The 24,058-nt window shown below is 44.8% G+C and overlaps 1 protein-coding gene across 1 annotated transcript; it reads left to right on the plus strand.

The window, feature by feature from the left end:
• Positions 1-3,272: 3,272 nt before the first annotated feature.
• On the plus strand, positions 3,273-21,724 carry LOC134630233 (cytochrome P450 2D3-like). Its single transcript, XM_063477404.1, has 11 exons — positions 3,273-3,449; positions 10,949-11,111; positions 13,692-13,844; positions 13,914-14,074; positions 14,263-14,331; positions 14,408-14,512; positions 15,660-15,798; positions 16,309-16,394; positions 21,114-21,215; positions 21,310-21,451; positions 21,537-21,724. The coding sequence occupies exons 1-11, from the start codon at positions 3,282-3,284 to the stop codon at positions 21,722-21,724; spliced, it is 1,476 nt and encodes a 491-aa protein (XP_063333474.1). The 5' UTR covers positions 3,273-3,281.
• The last annotated feature ends 2,334 nt before the right edge of the window (positions 21,725-24,058 follow it).

Genomic DNA, 24,058 nt, shown 5'->3' on the forward strand with positions numbered 1-24,058 from the left:
TTTTAATATCCAACTTACCATTTTTAAGTAAAATTTTAGAAAAACTTGTTTTTATTCAGATTAATGATTTTCTGAATGATAAACAGATCCTAGAAATATTTCAGTCTGGATTTCGGGTGAACCACAGCACAGAGACTGCTCTCCTAAAGGTTTTAAATGATCTTAGATGTAACTGGGACGCCCAGAAGCTCTCAGTCCTGGTGCTACTGGATCTAAGCGCAGCCTTTGATACAGTAGACCACGCTATACTTTTAAACAGACTGAAACACATGGTGGGCCTCTCTGGTACTGTACACAACTGGTTCACTTCCTATCTCTCAGACAGAACTTTTATGGTGAGTATGGATACATGCTCCTCTAAGATCCATAAAATGACATGTGGTGTGCCCCAAGGGTCGGTTTTAGGCCCTGTACTTTTTAATTTGTATATGCTCCCTCTTGGCGGTGTCATCAGGAGGCATGGAGTGAACTTCCACAGTTACGCTGATGATACTCAGCTGTATATCTCCGTGTCTCCTGATGACACCAGACCAATGGATGCCCTTTTTAACTGTATTCTAGATATAAAATCTTGGATGGCAGAAAACTTTTTACAGCTTAACCAGGACAAAACTGAAGTTTTAATCATCGGTCCTGAGGCTCAGAGAGAGAAACTCTTGTCTAAATTACAGGCATTTTCACTATGCCCTTCACTACAAGTGAAAAACCTGGGTGTTATTTTTGACTCTGAGCTTGGTTTTATCCCACATATTAAACATGTAACCAAAATTGGATTTTATCATCTAAAAAATATAGCCAGAGTCCGCCCTATTCTCTCTCGGGCCAACACGGAGATGCTGATGCATGCTTTTATTACCAGTCACATTGATTATTGTAATGCGCTGCTCTCTGGTCTCCCCAAAAAAAATATTTCACCTTTGCAACTTTTGCAAAACTCTGCAACTCGTGTGCTGACAAAGACCAGAGGGCGGGCCCACATTACACCGGTTTTACAATCGCTGCATTGGCTCCCCGTGTGTTTCAGGATCGATTTTAAAGTTCTTTTATTGGTTTTTAAATGTCTTAATGGTCTTGGGCCTTCTTATCTTTCAGATCTGCTTTTACCATATGAACCCTCACGGACCCTGAGGTCCTCTGGTACTGGCCTTTTGATTGTCCCTAAAGTCAGGACACATACTCACGGAGAGGCAGCTTTTCAGTGGTATGGTCCTCGACTGTGGAACAGCCTGCCGGAGGAGCTCAGGGCCGCAGAGAACGTACATGTTTTTAAAAACAGGCTCAAGACCCACCTTTTTAATTTAGCTTTTAACTAACGCTTATTTATTTAATGCTTATTTATTCTATCCTGTTATTCTATTTATATTATTCATTTAGTTTTACCTAATATTTACTGATTTTATTCTTATTCATTTTTTATCTTCTTACTCTGTTTATACTTATATTTATATTGTATCCCACTCTTATTTATTTTATCTTTTTATCCTGTTTATATTCTTATTAGGTCATATCTCCAGTGTTTCCTCGGAGGGGGTTCTCTGCACCGGGGCTGTGATCGACCGTGGCTGCTGGGGCCCTGTGGGTCCTCTGAGCCTGGCTGGGGGGCTTCTTAGCCTCCCTCCTGCTGTGTGCCCAGCCTGGAGGCTGCGGTCTGTGACCGGCTCCCGGTGCAGACAGCTCCCTGTGATAGTGTTTCCTCACTTGGCTAATACGTACCCAGCCCAATTTTACTCTTTAGGTGTGTGTGTATGTGTGTGTGTGGGGGTGGGGGGATGTGTGTATCATGACCGCTTCTGTTAATGACAGTGCGGGGAATGAGTGGGAGGGTGAGGTGGGCTGCTTTTAACCATGTAAAGCACTTTGTGCTACAGTTTGTATGAAAAGTGCTTTATAAATAAAGATTGATTGATTGATTGAATGGTCAACCAGATTCTTCTTACATGGTAAAGAATGCTGGTACTTACCAAGCTTCGGTGTCTGTCATCCGCAGTAGTCATGGCAAATCAAGGGAGTGTTTGACTTCAGCGCTCAGTACAATAATATGTCCCTTTTTCATGTGCTACGCCAGGCTCAGGTCTAAATAACAGCCTGTTCAGTTTGCTTGTCTGTTTCAAGTGCGAACCCTTTGCAGTATAACTGACATTCAGCAAATGTTCCACAGCTTCTTGGGCAAAGAAAAACTTTGGGATTATTTCTGTGTCTTGTGGTTTTGTGACCTCAACCTTGAGATTCAGATGAAGGTCCATGTGTTTGGTAATGGCCAATCTCCAGCGGCGGCCATCTATGGTTTGAAAAGAACAGATCAAACAGTTCACAAGAGTAAGACAATGGAAGTATGTGTCTACCGACAACAATCCAGCTGACCAGCTAGTCTTTTCTTCATGGCTAATCAAGCCAACTCAGCAAAGTACAACCTTTCCTCCAAACATCTCAGAGTTGTCGGTTGGTTAACAAGAGCCCAGCTAACATCAGATGAATCACACCTGATACTCATTCCTGGTAAACATCATGTTATTAAAGATTATCAGAAATGGTGACTGTTCCCGAGACCTGTGTCAGAGGTCATTCTTCTTGTTTGTGTTTGCTTGTTGTGTTTGTTACTGTATATATGTTGTTTCTGGATTTGGTATCTTATAGATGCCAGGCTGGGAGTGTACTGATCCCAGTAAAGTAATTTAAACTTCTGCATATAAAACAGATCCGCCGTTTTATTCTGGGGCACAGCAGTGTAAAGAGGCATTATTTGGTGTTGAGTTTGTACAATCTGTAAGTATGTTTCAGTTGATTTCATGATTCACAGATTGTTATTTTCTTGTAATTTAATTGTCTCATGATTAAAGTTAGTGAGGCAGATGGTAATATCCAGTCAGAACTAAGTATGTCACTGTTAAATGGCTTCCAAACCTTGCAGAGTTACTTTACTTGACCATATATTGAATAGGGTGTGCGACTGATGTGAACTTACGTTGTTACATAATTTATGTAATTACACTGAAATCGTCTTTTATCTTTATCTATGTTTGCTCTATCGATCAAACCCAGCACACATTGCAGTGCTCTTAGGCTACCAAAGTTTGCCATTCCAGGACAAAGAAAAAGAACAAATAAGCGGAGAACAAGGCATTGAATAGACACCACTAGCCTCTGAATGCTAAAGTGGTTGAGCAATGTGTTCTTTCAAAGTTGTGACTAACCTTTCACATAGAGCAAAGGGTAAACAGCTGGCTGAGTTACGCGTTTATAATCAGGTCAGCAGCTACTCCTCTCAGTGCAGTCCAACTCATATGACCATGTTTCTTTCAGTTGTGCTGCTATGGATCTGCATTTTCTTTATCATCCTTCAGCTCAAATCCAAGAGGCCAAAGAACTTCCCACCAGGACCCCCAGTCTTTCCCATACTGGGAACCATTTTGCAGCTGAGTTTAGAGAACCCCTTGAAGGACTTTGAGAGGGTAAGAAAAACCTTGCAATGAAATGTGTTTAAATGTCATATTCTTATCCAACTAATGGATTTATTAATAGTATTAAATGGCTCTAAATGTTCAGATACTAAAACTCACACATAAATTCACATTATTGTGATTTTCCTGACATTAACAGATTCAAGAGTTGTTGTGGTTTTACTGTTAAAGACATGAAACCATGAAACAGCTGTGACTGGTAAATGAAATCATTTGAAATCCAAGAATCTTACGCTGAAAGTGAAAATGCCACCATGAAACTAAACTACACTGGAAAAAGCACGATCACAGACTTTAGAGGGAAAACCAGCACACCGCAGACCACGGCCTCTCTGTGTGAGGATCTGAACGTATTCTACGCTAGATTCGACACAGCGAACACCACGAGACCGGACAGTGTGCGCACCGCGGATGACGTCAGTGCGCACACTGTGTCTGAGGAGGATGTGCGGAAGTGCTTCAGGAGGGTGAATGCACGCAAAGCTACTGGTCCGGACGGGATTCCCGGCCGCGTCCTCAAGTCATGCGCGGCTCAGCTGGCTGGAGTGTTTACACACATCTTCAACCTTTCCCTCTCTCTGTCTGTAGTCCCAGCCTGCTTCAAAATGGCCACCATCGTCCCTGTACCCAAATCCTCCACCATCTCCTCATTGAACGACTGGCGACCTGTAGCCCTGACCCCCATCGTGAGCAAATGCTTCGAGAAGCTGGTCAGGAACTTCATCTGCTCTGCACTACCCGACTCACTGGACCCTCTACAGTTCGCATACCGCCACAACAGGTCCACTGATGATGCCATAGCCCTGACACTCCATGCTGCCCTGTCACACCTGGAGAAGAGAGACACGTATGTGAGAATGCTGTTTGTAGATTACAGCTCAGCATTCAACACCATCGTTCCCTCGAAGCTGGACAGGAAACTGCAGGATCTGGGACTGAGCAGCTCCCTCGGCAGCTGGATCCTTAACTTCCTGTCTGACAGACGCCAAGTGGTCAGACTGGGCAGCACCACCTCATCCCCCATCACACTGAACACTGGTGCTCCACATGTCAGGGCTCTGTGTGCTGGTGGATGAAGAGGTGGATCCAAATGCAGGACTCATACACTGACTTGAAACTCAAAAACCTCAGCTTTATTCGCTGGCAGAAAACAAAACATAAACTGAGCAGTGGTACTAACATGAAACTAGTGAAACACTGACACGGAAACACACAGGCAACATCTGAGGGTACGACGCGACACCGGGTAGAGGAAAACACAGGGCTTAAATACACAGGGCAGTAATGAGGGAATGGGCAACAGAAGGGAGACACAGCTGGGAGAGATCAGGGCTAACGAGGACGGGGGAGCGAAGCTAGACACACTAACATAAGACAAAGACTTTCACAATAAAACAGGAAACAAGAAACACAACTCAAAGACACGGACTCAACACAGAGAGGCGGACAGAAAGTAATACATGAACCCCAAACAATAAGTGAGACCACAATTCCTAAAAACAATGATAAACAGAAACATGAAACTCTAATACTAGACATCATCATAATCATCAACACCAGCACAACAAGAAAACAATCCATCATTCAAATATAAACCCAAACATACTAAACTCAAAATACTGGGTCCAACGGACCCAGAACCGTGACAGTACCCCCCCTCTAAGGGCTGGCTCCCGACAGCCATAAACAAAAAAAAAAAAAAACCAGAACGAAACATGAGCACCAAACCAGGGCGGGCGGAGGGGGTCCAGGAAGGAGGGACAGAAACCAAACAAAAAACAAGGAGCACAAGAGTCCAAACAACACAGGAAAACACATCAAAACCAAAAACCAAACAAGAGCTCAACAAGAGTCCACAAACAGTTCAGGGGGTCGACCCGGAGGTCAGCCATACAGGAACCAAAACAGGTCAGGGGGTCGGCCATGCACACGGCAACGGGCAAACCGTTCAGGGGGCCGACCGTGCACACGGCAACGGGCAAACAGTTCTGGTGGCCGACCGTGCACACGGCAACGGCGGCGACGGGCAAACAGTTCTGGTGGCCGACCGTGCACACGGCAACGGCGGCGACGGGCAAACAGTTCTGGTGGCCGACCGTGCACACGGCAACGGCGGCGACGGGCAAACAGTTCTGGTGGCCGACCGTGCACACGGCAACGGCGGCGACGGGCAAACAGTTCTGGTGGCCGACCGTGCACACGGCAACGGCGGCGACGGGCAAACAGTTCTGGGGGCCGACCGTGCACACGGCAACGGCGGCGACGGGCAAACAGTTCTGGGGGCCGGCCACGTGGAAGGCAGTGGCGGCCACTGAGCAGATCCGGAGGTCGGCTGCGATGCCAGCAGCGGCGACGATCCCTCCCAGGAGGCCGACCACGATGGCCATGACGCCCAATTAGAGGCCTGGAAAGGGGCCGGCAGAGGCGAAGCGGAACAGGACGGACCGGGTCCCATGACGGTGCGGCAACCGCAGGGCCAGACGATGGCAGAGCAGAGGCCGGGCCAGGCGTGGACGAAGACACAGAGGCCGGGCCAGGCGTGGACGAAGACACAGAGGCCGGGCCAGGCGTGGACGAAGACACAGAGGCCGGGCCAGGCGTGGACGAAGACACAGAGGCCGGGCCAGGCGTGGACGAAGACACAGAGGCCGGGCCAGGCGTGGACGAAGACACAGAGGCCGGGCCAGGCGTGGACGAAGACACAGAGGCCGGGCCAGGCGTAGGCGGAGCGGCTGCGGAACCAGAGGGCAGCGGGGCGGCTGCGGAACCAGAGGGCAGCGGGGCGGCTGCGGAACCAGAGGGCAGCGAGGCGGCTGCGGAACCAGAGGGCAGCGAGGCGGCTGCGGAACCAGAGGGCAGCGCTGCGGCTGCTGCAGGCGTGGATGAAGCTGCGGCTGCTGCAGGCGTGGATGAAGCTGCGGCTGCTGCAGGCGTGGATGAAGCTGCGGCTGCTGCAGGCGTGGATGAAGCTGCGGCTGCTGCAGGCGTGGATGAAGCTGCGGCTGCTGCAGGCGTGGATGAAGCTGCGGCTGCTGCAGGCGTGGATGGAGATGCGGCTGCTGCAGGCGGAGATGTGGGTGCTGCAGGCGGAGATGTGGGTGCTGCAGGCGGAGATGATGATGCTGCTGCAGGCGGCGATGATGATGATGTGGGTGACGGCTGAACAGCCCTCCCCGGACCGCCAGCAGACGGGAGGATGTGCTGTCTGGGTCCTCCAGGACCCTCAGCTAAAGAGGTGTGGTGCTGGGTGGGCTCCTCGGACCCACCAGCAGATGTGGCATAAGGCTGGACGGGCGACTCCGGCCCTCCAGCTGACGACATTTGAGGCTGGCTGGGTTCTCCCGAACCCCCAGCTGACAACACTTGAGGCTGGCTGGGCTCCTCAGGCCCTCCAGCCGACGAGGCAGGATGCTGTCTGGGCTCACCTGAACCCCCAGCTAACGAAACTTGAGGCTGGCTGGGTTCTCCCGAACCCCCAGCTGACGACACTTGAGGCTGGCTGGGTTCTCCCGAACCCCCAGCTGACGACACTTGAGGCTGGCTGGGTTCTCCCGAACCCCCAGCTGACGACACTTGAGGCTGGCTGGGTTCTCCCGAACCCCCAGCTGACGACACTTGAGGCTGGCTGGGTTCTCCCGAACCCCCAGCTGACGACACTTGAGGCTGGCTGGGTTCTCCCGAACCCCCAGCTGACGACACTTGAGGCTGGACGGGCTCCTCGGACCCTCCAGCTGACGACACTTGAGGCTGGCTGGGTTCTCCCGAACCCCCAGCTGACGACACTTGAGGCTGGACGGGCTCCTCGGACCCTCCAGCTAACGACACTTGAGGCTGGCTGGGTTCTCCCGAACCCCCAGCTGACGACACTTGAGGCTGGACGGGCTCCTCGGACCCTCCAGCTAACGACACTTGAGGCTGGCTGGGTTCACCTGAACCCCCAGCTGACGACACTTGAAGCTGGACGGGCGACTCGGGCCCTCCAGCCGACGAGGCAGGATGCTGTCTGGGTTCACCTGAACCCCCAGCTAACGAAACTTCAGGCTGCACGGGCTCCTCGGGCCCTCCAGCTGGAGTAGATGCAGGGCCAGAGGCAATTGGGACCCCTGACTGAGGGTGAAGATGAGTGGCTGACTGAGCAGAAGACAAAGCTAACGATTCCTTTACTAACTGCGCTACTGACTGGGTTATGGACTGTAACAAAGTTTGTAGTAAGTCTGATTGTGGAAATGACTGAGCTATGGGTAGCGGAGCTGAATGTGGTGGAGGTGGAGACCGAGCTACGGGTGACTGAATTTGAGATGAAAACATTGGTGGAGGTGGAGACCGAGCAACCGGTGGCTGCTGAGCAGGGAACACTGGACACTGAGCTACAGGTGACTGCTGAGCAGGGAACACTGGACACCGAGCTACGGGTGGCTGCTGAGCAGGGAACACTGGACACTGAGCTACGGGTGGCTGCTGAGCAGGGAACACTGGACACTGAGCTACGGGTGGCTGCAGTGAAGGTTGTAGTGATGGTGGTTGAGATGGTGACTGAGCTAATCCTCCTGAGCCTTCAGAACACGAGAAAAACGGCTGGAAGCGCTCACCTGAGCCTCCAGCTGACACAGAAATGGGTGCTGGCACCAGCTGAACACCAACCCCTCCCACCTGAGGAACTGAAACGGGTGGAGGGGAATGCTGGGCTCGAGCTACCCTAGGAGCAGGAACAAGAGGAGGGAGAAGCTCAGGAACGGTCTCAAAATGCCCAATATCACAAACTGGGTCTCGGCATTTAGTTTTTGCAGAGTGGGCAACCTCAGAAACATGCAACTGGGACACAGAACAGTCCTTGGGGGAAACAGTCTGTTTATCCCTAGGCACGAAAGGTGACTGAAGGGAGACTCCGTCACTCACCCTAGGCGGTTGTTTGAGATGAATCCCAGGCTCCTGCTGGAACTGTGAGTGCTGGCGGCGCGTTCGCGGCCCCCCTGTTGAAGAGGGAGCGGCGCTGGCGGAATGTGACGAGGAAAGACTCTGCTGTGGTTGCTCCTTCGGTGATGTGGAAACGCTGGGTGAGTCGGGTGGCACGATAATAATTCCTAACATTTTGTAGAACGCCTGTGCAGGCGTAAGCTGGTTGTTTGCAGGCTCGTAGTAATCCTCCCGGGACCGGCTGGAGCGTTTTCTGCGCGACCGGGGCGTCCGAGGGGAGGAAGCAGATGAGTGGGCCGAAGGGTAGGCTGCTAGTGAGGAACGGCAGCACGGAGGCCCTCCAAGCGCTAGCCGGGTCCCGTCAAAACGGGAGCTGCGCTTCCACAGTGAGTCCGCTGGATCCATTACTGGTCGCGTCGTTCTGTCAGGGCTCTGTGTGCTGGTGGATGAAGAGGTGGATCCAAATGCAGGACTCATACACTGACTTGAAACTCAAAAACCTCAGCTTTATTCGCTGGCAGAAAACAAAACATAAACTGAGCAGTGGTACTAACATGAAACTAGTGAAACACTGACACGGAAACACACAGGCAACATCTGAGGGTACGACGCGACACCGGGTAGAGGAAAACACAGGGCTTAAATACACAGGGCAGTAATGAGGGAATGGGCAACAGAAGGGAGACACAGCTGGGAGAGATCAGGGCTAACGAGGACGGGGGAGCGAAGCTAGACACACTAACATAAGACAAAGACTTTCACAATAAAACAGGAAACAAGAAACACAACTCAAAGACACGGACTCAACACAGAGAGGCGGACAGAAAGTAATACATGAACCCCAAACAATAAGTGAGACCACAATTCCTAAAAACAATGATAAACAGAAACATGAAACTCTAATACTAGACATCATCATAATCATCAACACCAGCACAACAAGAAAACAATCCATCATTCAAATATAAACCCAAACATACTAAACTCAAAATACTGGGTCCAACGGACCCAGAACCGTGACACCACAGGGGTGTGTACTGAGCCCTCTCCTGTACTCACTCTACACCTACGACTGCACGGCCACTAGAAACTCCAACATCATTGTGAAGTTTGCGGACGACACTACAGTGGTGGGTCTTATCACCAACGGTGATGAGACGGCCTACAGGGAGGAGGTCAGCGCCCTGACCCACTGGTGTCAAGACAACCATCTCACCCTCAACGTCGCAAAGACAAAGGAGTTGATAGTGGACTTCCGGAGGTGCAGAGGAGTACACACCCCCATCACCATCAACGGCGCCGCTGTGGAGAGAGTGAGCAGCTTCCGCTTCCTTGGTGTACATCTGGCTGAGGATCTTACGTGGTCAGGACACATAAACAAAACAGTGAAGAAGGCGCAGCAGCGCCTCTTCTTTCTCAGGAGACTGAAAAGATTCGGCATGAGCCCCCGCATCCTCAGGACCTTCTATCGCTGTGCCATTGAGAGCATCCTCACTGGATGCATCACCACCTGGTACGGCAACAGCACCGCTCACAACCGCAAAGCTCTCCAGAGAGTAGTGCGGTGTGCTGAACGGATAATTGGAGGTGAGCTTCCCTCCCTCCAAGACATCTACAGGAAGCGGTGCCTGAGGAAAGCGGGGAGGATCATCAAGGACTCCAGTCACCCCAGCCATAAACTGTTCAGACTACTTCCATCAGGAAGGAGGTTCTGCAGCATCCGGTCCCGTACCAGCAGACTGAGAGACAGCTTTTTCCACCAGGCCATCAGACTGCTGAACACGTCATAGACACCTCACCCTCACTACTGGAACTTCAACATTATGCACTCCATACTGTATATAAATACCACTGTTTTGCACATACCAACCTCTGTATATTTTATATATCTTATTTTATTGTTTACTTTATTTCATTTGTAAAACATGTATAAAACATGTATATACATACTATATACACACTCAAACACACACATGTAGAAAAACATATTTAGTATACACATTCAGTAATGTATATACCTTTACATATTGTACATATATTTATTACTTTTTAGATTAGCCATTTTTATATTTTGCTTGTTTTACATTATTGTATTTTGCACAACTCTGTTGCTTGTGAAGCTCGCACACAAGAATTTCACTCACATGTACTGTACCAGTGTACCTGCACATGTGATGTGACAATAAAAGTGATTTGATTTGATTTGGAAAAAGTAAAAAAAAAAATAAATAAAAACTAATTAGAAAATGGAAACTATAATAACACCTGCGTCTCTAATCAGTCACACACCGGACTCCTCTTTTACAGCTCATTAACATCTTTTAGAATATGAGTAAAACCCTAAATAATTGTGAAAGTTCATGCTAAACATGCACCTTCATGCAATAAACAACTTACTGGTTACCAGTACAGTTCCTTTTATGTCATGACTGTTAACCTTTGCATATATAAACTTTGTATGGTACTTCCCCCGAAACACTTAACTAATTTGGTAAATATGTTTAAGTCCTTTAGAAAGAAATGTTGATCTGAATATGTGTAAATGATTTCAATCATGTTACTTTGTTTCCTCCCAGCTGAGGAAGTCGTATGGAGATGTCTACAGTATTTACATTGGCCAGAAACCAGCTGTAGTCATCAATGGGCTGAAGGCCATAAAGGAGGCGATGGTGACTAAGGCTGCTGATTTTGCTGGACGACCCCAAGACTTGTTTATTAATGATGTCACCAAAAGGAAAGGTAGAAGAGATGTTATCTATCATATGAATTTTATACACCTAATATTTTACAACAACAACAACAAAAAAACATATAGACACCATCTCATTTAATGGTTTTTCTTTACTGTCACGACTATTTGAAACTATGAATAAACACATATGGATTTATTTACTAAATAAAGAAAGTGTGAAATTTGCACACTCTTGGCGTTCTCTCCATGAGCTTCGTGAGGTCGTCACCTGAAATGGTTTCCAACAGTCTTGAAGGAGTTCACAGAGATGCTGAGCACTTGTTGGCCCTTTGCCTTCACTCTGCGCTCCATCTCATCCCAAACCATCTCCACTGGGTTTAGGTCAGGTGACTGTGGAGTCCAGGCCATCTGACACATCACTGCATCACTCTCCATCTTAGTCAAATAGCCCTCACACAGCCTGGAAGTGTGTTTGGGGTCATTGTACTGTTGAAAAATAAATGATGGGGTGGCATGTTGCTGCAGGATGCTGTGGTAGCCATGCTGGTCCAGCGTGCCTTCAGTTTTGAATAAATCCCCAACAGTGTCACCAGCAAAGCCCCCCCACACCATCACACCACCTCCTCCGTGCTTCACCTTCGGCTTGTTGCTTTTCCTTAGTCGTGGTTTCTCAGCAGCTGCTTGACCATAAAGGCCTGATTCACACAGTCTCCTCTGAGCATGTAGAGATGAGTCTGCTACTGGAGCTCTGTGTGGCATCTATCTGGGCTCTAATCTGAGCTGCTGTTAACTTGTGATTTCTGAGGCTGGTGACTCGGACGAATGTATCCTCAGCAGCAGATGTGACTCTTGGTCTTCCTTTCCTGGGGCGTCCTCATGTGAGCCAGTTTGATCGTAGTGCTTGATGGTTTTAGGGGACACATTCAAAGTTTTAGTGTTTCCTGGGCTGACTGACCTTCAATTCTTAAAGTAATGATGGACTGTTGTTTCTCTTTACTTAGCTGATTGGTTGTTACCATAATATGAATCCTAACAGTTGTCAAATAGGGCTGTCAGCTGTGTACCAACCTTCTGCACAACACACCTAATGGTCCCAACCCCATTAAGAAGGCAACAAATTCCACCAATGATCCCTGACAGGCACACCTGTGAAGTGAAACCATCTCAGGTGATGACATCATGAAGCTCATTGAGAGAAGGCCGAGGGTTTGCAGCGCTGTCAACAAAGCAAAGGGCGGCTACTTACAGGAATCTAAAATATAAGACACATTTAGAGTTATTTATCAGCTTTTTCTTTGCTACAGAATTCCATAAATCTTGCTTCATATATTTGATGTCTTCAGTATTTATATAAAATGTAGGAAGTAGTAAAAATAAAGAAAAATTATTAAATGAGAAGGCGTGTCCAAACTTGGTAGTGCACCAGACCAGACTGGTAGTATATTTGAAACTGATCTTGGAGGTTTTAGTGTGTTATTATTTAGTGCATACATAGGGGAAAACACGAATTGTTTTGGAAATAATCATGGTAAGAAAACAGACATGGGTTAAACTGCTCTTTAATATGTCTTTGTCCAATACTTTATTTTATCACAGAAAACAACACAAATACATGAATGCAAGTTAAAAACACAACAAGCTATGTTATTATTGATAACCTTCATCTACCATGTAAAAAGCAATAAATTATAAATTGAATCTAAATTATAAGTTGAGTCTAAGCTGATCTAAGTTTTCAAACCACATTGGTTCATCTTGTTTGTTATTTCTAGTTAATGAGATGTTTTTTTTATTGTACCGTATTTTTTGGACTAAAAGGCGCACTCAAAATCCTTTTCTCAAAACTGTGCCTTATGTATGAATTCTGGTTGTGCTTACTGACCTCGAACTGATTTTATGTGGTAGACTCAAAAATCTGTCAACAAATGTTTTAGTACGACTTTGCTAAGCTACGAAGCCGCTTGATGGATTGTCGGAGCATTACGGCTAACGTAGTCAGGAGCCTCGCAATCGCAAGGCTCCTGCAATCGCAATCGCATGGCAGGATGCTGTAAACGGACCAAACTTCAGTCAGGAGAACAACTGAGATAATCCATCCACAATACGAGGTTAGTCATTAATATACTGCAACAACATGGGAATAGAGCAGCTGTGAGAGAATTCAACATTAATGAATCAATGGTACGGAAGTGGAGGAAGCAAGAAGAATGAGTTGAGTAAAGTTTGACTTATCTGTTTTGTTTTGCTCAATGCGCCTTATGGTCCGAAAAATACGGTACCAGCCCGTAGGTTCAGCAAGAGTCTAACATTCCCAGAGCAGCTTCTATCAATGGACCTGTTATTCTCATTTCAAGATCCTTGTAGTTACCCTGGAACTGGACTCGACTAGCTTTGCATCATTCACAGTTTAAATAATAATTTAATTTTAACATGCATGCTAGAGATGTTAACAGTCCTTTCTGACTGCAGTGAAACTCCAGTGAGATGCTGGTGTATCGAGCTGGATTGAACTGGACATAAATAAAAGATGAAATGAGCCAGAAAGTCGAGGTTCTCTGAGAAAGAACAAAATGCCACCATTGATTATCCTAACGTTCTTCCCTTCTTTGTCGCCATTGCTGTCGTAGGTGTCGTTATGGTAGATTATGGCTCTAGCTGGAGGGAACATCGTCGCTTTGCCCTGATGACTTTGAGGAACTTTGGTCTGGGGAAGCACTCAATGGAGGACCGGATTCATGAAGAGTTAAAATACCTCGTTAGCACGCTGAAAGAGAGCGTTGGTAAGTGTCCACATAACTGAATTTTGTGCTGTGCCATTATTTCTGTAATGTTTTGTGTTACATTACCAGGTAAAACCATGAGTCCTCGAGTTATGTTTCACAATGCTGCCTCCAACATCATCTGCCAGGTTCTGTTTGCGAGACGCTTTGAGTATGATGATGCGTTAATCAAACAGATTGTTCAGTGCTTCACTGAGAACTCCAAGCTAGCCGCTGGACCGTGGGCTATGGTGAGGACGTTTTTATGAAGTAATAAAGCTCAATTAGGAATACAATTTATATTGAGCTCTTAAACCCACAATTCTACCAGTAACAAAACTAATATGCAGATGTTTTACATATACAGCTGTATATTTACCAACCTGGACTGGCCTGTTCTGCTCCCAATTAAACAAACCTCACTTATCGTTCTTTCCAGCTCTATGATTCGTTCCCTATAATTCGTAACCTGCCACTGCCGTTTCAAAAGGCCTTTGAGAATTTTGAGGTAATATTAACAAAAACTTTATCAGTAGGAAGAATATGTTTTTGTTTCTTTGTGAATGACAACTTTTGCTTTTTAGACTTATGGGACTATTGCAATTGGTTTTATCAATGAACACAAGAAGACCAGAGTCCCCGGAGAGCCACGAGACTTTATTGACTGCTATCTGGATGAACTTGAGAAGGTGTGTGAGTGTGAAAATGTTCAAATCTAACCAGTGTAATCGTTTGAATTCTTGGAATCCTGGCTTTTCCACTGTGGAATTTTGACCCAATACAGGAACGTCTATAATTGGTTCTGTTTAAAAAAGTCTAAGTCTATGAATATTACCTTGTAGGAAAAGAGCTTAGAAGGAATTGTGAAGAAGACTCGCCCAGCTCTAACTGCTTTTCAGTCATCCATATGTTGAGCTTGCTGATTCTGGCCTAAGGTGTGCATGCAAGGATGGCCCTCCATTCGAGCTCAAATCCCCTCAGTCACAGCCATGATCAGCAGCTCTCCTCTAAATCTGTGCACTTGGTTACATACCAAAGTTAGAATTAGTGACAATTACTGTAATCATAATTCTGTTTTTGCCTATTACAGTATACTCAGAATAGCTTTTTTCAAATTATACATGTTAACATCAGAGTGTCTCTTTAGTGTCTCGCTTATTCCCCACTCCCATCCACACAGCCTCCAAGGTCATCTTTAACATGAACAAGCCGCTCCACACAGAATCTCAGTCAGAGGACTCTTATTATTTCCTTACTCAGATTATATTTTCTGATTCGTCGTATTGGTTAAACTTATACTTGATTGTATTCAGGCTAGTATTAAACATAATTAACTATCAGCAAAATTAGATACACATTATGAAGGCTGGAGACACATTTCTTATCTTGCACACACACACACGCACGCACGCACGCACGCACACACACACACACACACACACACACACACACACTAATCTGACAGGGTCGATGCAGAATCATGCCAGCGCACAAAAAATCCAGACATGATAATCATTTTCATTTCCCAACGGCATTCCTCATTCAACATATTAATTAGACTTATACTTTGATTATATATTTGATTAAGAATTAGAGATGATTTACAATTAGCAAACTCACGTACAGAAACATGATGTTTGAGCCTTCTGTGTCACTTTTAACATAAAAAGCTGGATGTTTAGTCTGTTTACCGTCTCTCAGATATACTGAAAGGTACGCTTCTCAACACCAAAGAGAGATATCCATAAAGTTTTAATTCACACATTTAAAAAATGCATTTTCTTACTACAACTGAAAAAGACATTTGTCTTACAATAATCATTCTCCTCTTTTTAGAGAGGCAATGACGGTTCTTCATTTTCAGAAGAACAGCTCATTATGTACTCTTTAGATCTTCATGGTGCTGGGACTGACACCACCTCCAACACACTCCTTACTGCTTTCCTTTACCTTATGACCTTCCCACACATACAAGGTAAATCTGCACATGTAAATAAGACATATTATGTTTTTTTGATATTTGTTTCTGCTACAGGCTCTGTATCTTCAGTTTGTCACATTCATGTGCACTTTAGGCTTCACATAATAGAATCTAATTTGAAGAACACCTGGTAGCAACTAATTAGGGGTCAAAAAGTGCCCATCGCATATCATCACATCTTGTAAAGGTATGAGTCCCACTGAAGTCAGCTGCTTACCAATATAATCATTTCCATTAGATCAACTGTGGATTTGGTATTTAATGACTGGTATTGTTTGACAAGATGAAGTGAATTAATACAGAAGGTTTTATATGTTTTCCCCACTGCATGCATATAAAATAACTTCACTCTCAACACAACATGCTCCTTTACTGACAACATCAAACCAGTTCCTTTTTCAAGAATGTAGTCGCAACAATGTTTTGGCTCTCGTAGTGTGATAGAGTCTCAACATGTTATATAAGCCGTAATGTGAATTGTGTTATTTTATTTTGTCTGCACAGACAGATGTCAGCAAGAGATAGACCAAGTACTGGAAGGGAAGTATCGGGCCAGTTTTGAAGACAGGAACGAGATGCCTTACACCCAGGTGCTGTACATCAGGCAGAGTTTACTTATAAATGTCCCTCGGTTTACGTCTTGATGCATGCTCAATCATCCAGGTAAATAAATCTCCAAAGGTTGATTCAGTTCATCTGGACGTAGCGTTTTCAGTTGAGCTACGTCCAGATGAACAGAATCAACCTTTGGAGGTCCCTCTGTTTAGCAGGTGTTGTTCAGTGGTGTGTTTAACTGCTGGCAGCTGTAAAAACTCAAGGGACGTTATGGAAGAGTGAGGTATAATCCATTCAATTACAAAAAGTCCAAGAAATAAACAATATTAATATAAAAGGGACACAAAAAATGCTTGGGGTCCACAATAATAAGAACAGATGAAGAACAGGAGGTGGAAACTCTTTATTGGGGTGATATGGTACTATGAGGTCTTTAACATAAGACCTTTTATGTGAGCAGAAGGATTTTAAATACGAATTCTGGATTTAACAGGGAGCCAATGAAGAGAAGTCAATATGGGGGACATATGCTATGCTTTCTAGTCCCTGTCAGGACTCTAGCTGCAGTATTTTGGATTAACTGGTTATTAGGGAGTTTTCAGGACAGCCCGATAATAAAGAATTACAATTATTAGCCCAGAAGTAATAAATGCATGAACTAGTTTTTCAGCATCATGCTTAAACAGGATGTTGCTAATTTTAGAGCAGTTTAACTAATTGGTGTGTGCCATCTGGCTTCATGGACAGATAAGGTATCATCTGCATAGCAATAACAATGTATGCTGTGCCTTTGACTGATACTGTCTAAGGGTATCGTGTATAACATAAACAGATCTGGTCCCAGCTAGGGATGGGTATCGTTTAGGTTCTTTCCGATACCGGTGCCAAACCGGTACTTTTGAAACGGTGCCGGTGCTTAAACGGTGCTCAAACCGGTGCTTAAAGAATGGAGAACACAAACTTTGTCCAAAAACCTCTCATGTTCAGCTGTTTTTTTGTAAAAAGATAACAATGTTAGCCTTTTCTGCAGCTATAGGGCATATATGGTATCACTCTTGGCTGGAAGCAGTGCTGTGAGGAAATGGTCCTGAGCAACACTGGTCCATCCATCACAGGTGATAGCTACCTTGTTAACCTGTGCCAAATTCTGGATGAGGTTGCTTTTCTCAAGCAGGTACAAGTATGTTGGATAGTGTTTGAGTTGAAATTTAATTATTTTTTCCACATAAAATAAATAAAACATATAACCCATCTCCCTGAATAAACAGAAAATACATTTGCATTTGAATTTAATTTTTTTTCTTCCAGATAAAAAAGAAAAAGTAAAAACATATAGCTCACCCTTTATTCAAATATAGTTTACCTATAAACACCTAATTACATATTTACACCAATAATTTAGAAAAAATTTACAAAGCTAAGCAGCTATGAACATATTAACTTATACAGTATTATACAGTCTATAAGATACTATTTTTTATGTCAGAGTAATACAACATTTTTCACCTGAGTGATGGTGACTCCACCATTGAAAATGGATGGAGATCTTTGCCTATAAATTTTGTCCTATGAATTTTGTCCACTTTTTCTTTGGTCATTTTAGCCTTTTTGGCCAGGGTGAAGGGAGTACCTGCCATCAAACAAGAAGACAGCCGCATGTAACTACGACGGTGTTTGCTAGTTCACCTTACATGCATTAATGTAATAACGTGTTTAGCCTACTCAACGTAAATTACACACGGACAACGGTAAGCTACTCACGCAGAGAAGAACGGCTGCTGCTGCCATCATCATCCTCATCATTTCTGCTACACTGGCAGGGCTGGGGGTCAGGACTCTCCTCTTCGGGTTCTTGGGGGATGCTGGTAACTCCAGGTCTGATAACAGGCACCACACCCGCAGTAGATGTGCTCGGTGTGAGGTCTCGCAGCAAGCTATCAAACACGGTGCATTTCTGGGCTTTTAAAAAAAGGCTATGCGTGGCCAGGTGTTTCATCAGATTCGAGAAGTTACCTCCTTTGCACAGTATCACAGTATCAGCTTAAAGCACTTGTTGCAGGCTGCTGAGTTTGCATCTTTTGCTGTGAAGTACAGCCAGACTTTTGACCGCTTCACCTTGGGCATTTTTAATCTGTAGCTCTGCTCTAAAAGAACGTACGTACCTGGACCCGCCTACTATCCTTGCAAAGGTAAAATGATTGGCTAGAATCCAAAGTGTATGACATCTCAGGGAAAAAAAAGCACAAAAATAAAGCACCGAAATGTGCGCTGCTTTTCGGTCTGGTTACTACCGTTTATGTCAGAACCGATACCGGTACCCATCCCTAGTCCCAGCACGAAATCCTTTGAAACTGCATAATTAACCTTTATTGCATATGATTCAATCCACTGCAGCACAGTAGCTTTAATACCTACCTACAGCATGTTCAGCTCTCAGTAATAATATATTATCAGTGTTGGGGAGTAACGGAATACATGTACCGCCGTTACGTATTCAGAATACAAAATATGAGTAACTGTATTCCGTTACAGTTACCGTTTAAAAAGGTGGTATTCAGAATACAGTTACTTTGTTGAAATAAATGGATTACACGGCGGTACTTTCCTGTTTCATATTGTCGCGGGTCAGGACTGTTTGGGTTTGTTTGACAGCTACGTTCTGTTGTTCCAGGCGGCAGCGTTATGGTTGCCATGGTTACAGGGTGACGCTCTCTCTCTGCGTGTTTCCTGGGTGAGAGAGCGCGTTTTTGTTGTTGTTGTTGTGCTAAGCTAATAGGCAGAATGCTACAGGCATAGCTCTAAAGCATGTAGCCTCATGGGCAGTGTAGTCCGTGCTGCAGGGAGAATGGACTACCATACACGTTATGTGTCTGTGAGCGAGGGAGGGAGAGAAAGGAAAAGTCCGAGCTGTCACGGAGCAAAAACGGGAGCTGGAAGCATGTAAATATAATAATAACCACTGCAGCCAAGAAGAGTGCCTGACGAGCCCATTTGTAAGTAAGCTATTAAGACTCAACTGTACACTGTGTTCGTGTTTTCCTCCGGAAACAATAAGTTCCGTTGGAGCAGCCTTTCAACGCCTCTCTCTGTCTCTCGCTAGCAAAGTTGACCCAGACAACAAAGTAAAGCTAGTTTTCAGCTACGAGCCCGACACTAACCCGACGTATTAGCCAGAGGTCCCTTTACTACGTTTCGGACCTTCAGTAACAGTAATAAATCACAGCAATAGTACATTCACGTAGTTGTAAACAGCATGATAATATATTAAGTAATCCAAAGTATTCAGAATACGTTACTCTCATTGAGTAACGTAACGGAATACGTTACAGAATACATTTTGGGGCATGTATTCAGTATTCTGTAATGGAATACATTTTAAAAGTAACCTTCCCAACACTGTATATTATGGTCAAACCTTTTGACCACTATACTGAGATCTAGCAGGACAACCACTGTCAGAGGCCATAAGAAGATCATTTGTAACCTTCACTGAAGCTGTTTCTGTGCTGTGATGAGCTCTGAAACCTGACTGAAACTCTTTAAATAAGCCATTCCTCTGCAGATAATCTGTTAGCTGTTTGACAACTACTCTTTCAACCTATTAATTAACCAATATTAACCAACAATTGTGACCTAGCTAAGAAAGCTGGGTCAAGTAATGGATAATGCTGCCTTAAAGCCCTGTGGTATGTAGCCTACATATAGAGATATATTATCATATTTAAGATTATGCAACTGAGTAAATGGTAAATGGACTGGTTCTTATATAGCGCTTTTCTACTCCTCAAAGCAGTTTACACAACTTGTGTATTCACCCAAGCACATTTTCTTAGTGCTTTCTAACTAACATTCACACACAAATTCATACTCCGATGGACGCATCAGAGGGCAATTTGGGGTTAGTATCTTGCCCAAGGATATTTGGCATGCAGACTAGGAGAAGCCAGGTATCAAACCACCAACCTTGCAATCAGTAGATGACCTGCTCTACCGCCTGAGCTACAGCCAGCTGAGGAAAGCACTTCTGTGTCTGAAGAGACTCTGGGTTGTACCCAACAGGGCGTGTGATGTAATACTCCTGCCAGTGCTCAGGGAACATGAACTAACAGGAGTAAGTGTGCATTTCCTGGCACTGCCCCAAAACATTTATTACTACTAATAAGTAGTTGCACCACAAGGCATGTGATAATACAGGGGAGAAACTGAAACTGAATGGTGAGAAGTGAATCTGAAATTATTTGAGAGCTAAACTTTTAAAGGATAAAATACAGTTTCCAAGCAAAGAATTCATTTTCAAACTATAAAATTCAATTTCAATTTAGTGATGATCATTTTCAAACCAATAAATTGAATTTCAAATTAGGCTAATTCATATTCAGTTTGTAAAAGCCTTTATTGAAGTTACTATTCAGATTCAATCTGTGCAATTCAAATTCAAATTTAACTTATTCAAATTCAGTTTCTGATGGCACAGATTTCTGCCCATACGAGCCCTCTAATTCAATAATGTCTAAAACTGGCTAAAACTTTTGTATAAAAGTGAAAAAGGAGCAGAATGTCTTGCTCACAGAAGTTTGAAACTCTACGTTTTGCCATTCCATCACTTCCTGATGATGCTGATGATAATCAAAAACCTGACAGTGTGTAATCATCTCAGATGACCCACCTGATCTATTGATATGTATTTTTTGTCTGAGCACCTGAAGTCTTCCCAGAGTCAGATTAAGCACAGACAATCTCTTCTGTTGGTCCAGGCTGTGATTCATGAAGTGCAGAGAGTTGCCAACACTGTTCCTCTCAGTGTCTTCCACCGCACAACTACAGACACAGAGCTCATGGGATATTCCATTCCCAAGGTAAGGGACAGCTCTTTAAATATGTTTGAACAACTGAGGCAATAAAGAGCATCCCTGGTGGACATTTTTTTCTTTGTATTCATTTTCCCCTCAGGGAACAACGATCATTGAGAATCTGACCTCAGTGCTCAGCGAGGAGGGACAGTGGAAATTCCCTCATGAATTCAACCCTGAAAACTTCCTCAATGACCAAGGAGAGTTTGTTAAACCAGAGGCCTTCATGCCTTTCTCTGCAGGTACATGAGCACACTGACGGGGACAGACAGGCCAGTTAAAACAGTCTTTGTTTTGATAATTCTGAGGTCTTTTTCAATGCCTCAGGTCCTCGGATGTGTCTCGGAGAGGGTCTGGCTCGTATGGAGCTCTTCCTCATCATGGTGACTCTGCTGAGGAAGTTTAAATTCATCTGGCCCGAGGATGCAGGAGAACCAGACTTCACTCCAGTCTTTGGGATCACGATGACTCCCAAACCTTACCGCATGAAGGTCCAACTCAGAAGGCCACAGTGAGGCAGTGTGAATACAAAGAAGCAGATGGAAATAGAATGCCAGTTAGTTTAGAAAGGTCATTTTAAAATAGGAAATACACTGACTCATCCTGCTGGGAATGAGCTGGGATGAGACAGCATTTATGTAATGGTTCTCAAATGGTAGGAAACAGCCAAGGGAAAAAATCAGAAAAGCAAAGCTGAATGAGTCTGATTTATGTAGGAAAAAGACAATAAACAAGATGTTCGCACACTCATGTTGATTGTGATTTTATTAAAATCCATCTTTGATTAATTACGTGATTTTTTTTTAAATAAAAGGTTATGGACTGAGAACTTTTGGGGGGCTTCTTAAAAACATAAGAACAACTGTAATCATCCAAGAAGAAGACACTCTCCAAGAAATTGTCAAAAGTAGTTCATGGAATTTTTTTAGAGCTCCTCATTGATGAAAACTGATTACAAACAAATGAAAAAGTAAAACAGAGTAATCATAACTGTGTGAAACCTTCGTATGCATGGTTGATGCACAGATTTGTGTGGTCATACAGTTTGTGAATATGACCTCGAGTGACTGACATGATTCACCTTTAACGTAAAGAATCAAAGTACACAGGTAGAAAAGGCAGTGCTGAGAGCTGAGCAGCTCCTTTAAAGGTGCAGTCCAATTCATCTCACCATGTTTGTTTAAATTGTGCTGCTAATGATCTGCATTTGCATCGATTCAATTCAATTTCAATTCGATTTTATTTATACAGCGCCAAATCACAACAGCAGTCGCCTCAAGGCGCTTTATATTGTAAGGTAGATCCTACAATAATACATACAGAGAAAAACCCAACAATCATATGACCCCCTGTGAGCAAGCACTTTGGCGACAGTGGGAAGGAAAAACTCCCTTTTAACAGGAAGAAACCTCCGACAGAACCAGGCTCAGGGAGGGGCGGGGCCATCTGCTGTGATTGGTTGGGGTGAGAGAAGGAAGACAGGATAAAGACATGCTGTGGAAGAGAGACAGAGATTAATAACAAGTGTGATTCAATGCAGAGAGGTCTATCAACACATAGTGAGTGAAGAAGAAACACCCAGTGCATCATGGGAATCCCCCGGCAGCCTACACCTATTGCAGCATAACTAAGGGAGGATTCAGGGTCACCTGGTCCAGCCCTAACTATATGCTTTAGCAAAAAGGAAAGTTTGAAGCCTAATCTTAAAAGTAGAGATAGTGTCTGTCTCCTGCATCCAAACTGGAAGCTGGTTCCACAGGAGAGGGGCCTGAAAACTGAAGGCAGTCCTTTAAGTCAAGAACTTTCCATCAAGACGAGTTAATGTGCACGTGCTAGGCAGCATTTTTCATCTGAGCCTAGAAGAACCCCTAGAAGGACTTTGAGAAGGAAATAAAAATGTTGGTGCTGAAGGAATTTTTTTAAATGACCTCTTATTTTAAATTTAAGAATAAAAAAATTACTTTCTCATACAGCCATGAGTTACTCATTAACAGTACTGATCCTGTTTTTTTATGTGATTGCCTAATATGTTGTTGGCATAATGCTGAGACACTCGACATATGTCCAACCAATACTGTGAGCTATTTACAGCTGGCGTTCTGTACCTTCCATTCTTGATAAGCCACCAGGGCTCCGGGGTCCATGAGGGAAAGGAAGGGGATCAGACGCGCTCCAAAGAATCACTCTCCTCTCTCCACAACTGGGTTACACAAATCCACACACTCGTCCACGAGGTGACAGGCAGGCAGGGAAAGGTCCGGGAAAGATCTGTACACAGAAACGTTAGTTAGAGGCGAACAGACAGAAACAACTCACAGATTCTGATTCTCAAACTACTGACGCTGATAGCTCAACGATCCAGCGACAAGTAGCACAGTGCTGCCATCTTAAGTAGGGCTCGCGATTACGCAGATAGGCAGCAGGTGTGGAGACGGCAGGTGCGTGGGCCAGGGGCGCGAGCCCATAATGAGCACTGCCCCGGCAGGAGAGAGAGAGAGAGAGAGAGAGAAAGAGCAAAAACAACAAAAACACATGTTGCCTAATACGGGATCAGCTGGTGAGGCACAGGGACCATGCCAGTCATGATCTTAGTGGGCAGATCATGTTGGAGAGAAAGCAGACGCAGAGAGCTGAGTTTGTCTGCAAGGCCAGTCTCTCATTATGACAGTGCTCAGTTTCTGTAGCTCTGGATCGGAGGCAGTGTGTTCCCTCAGTTCAGTTAGCCTGGAAGAAGAGATTTGTTGGATCGACATGATCTCGTAGTCTGCTGTTTTATCACTGTGCTGATCTGTCGAGGTTTTGGGAGCATGGGACAAAGTGTCGGCGAGGTACATCTGCGAGCCTTTTTT

This window comes from Pelmatolapia mariae, linkage group LG7, assembly GCF_036321145.2.
Source record: "Pelmatolapia mariae isolate MD_Pm_ZW linkage group LG7, Pm_UMD_F_2, whole genome shotgun sequence".
Taxonomy (NCBI): domain Eukaryota; kingdom Metazoa; phylum Chordata; class Actinopteri; order Cichliformes; family Cichlidae; genus Pelmatolapia; species Pelmatolapia mariae.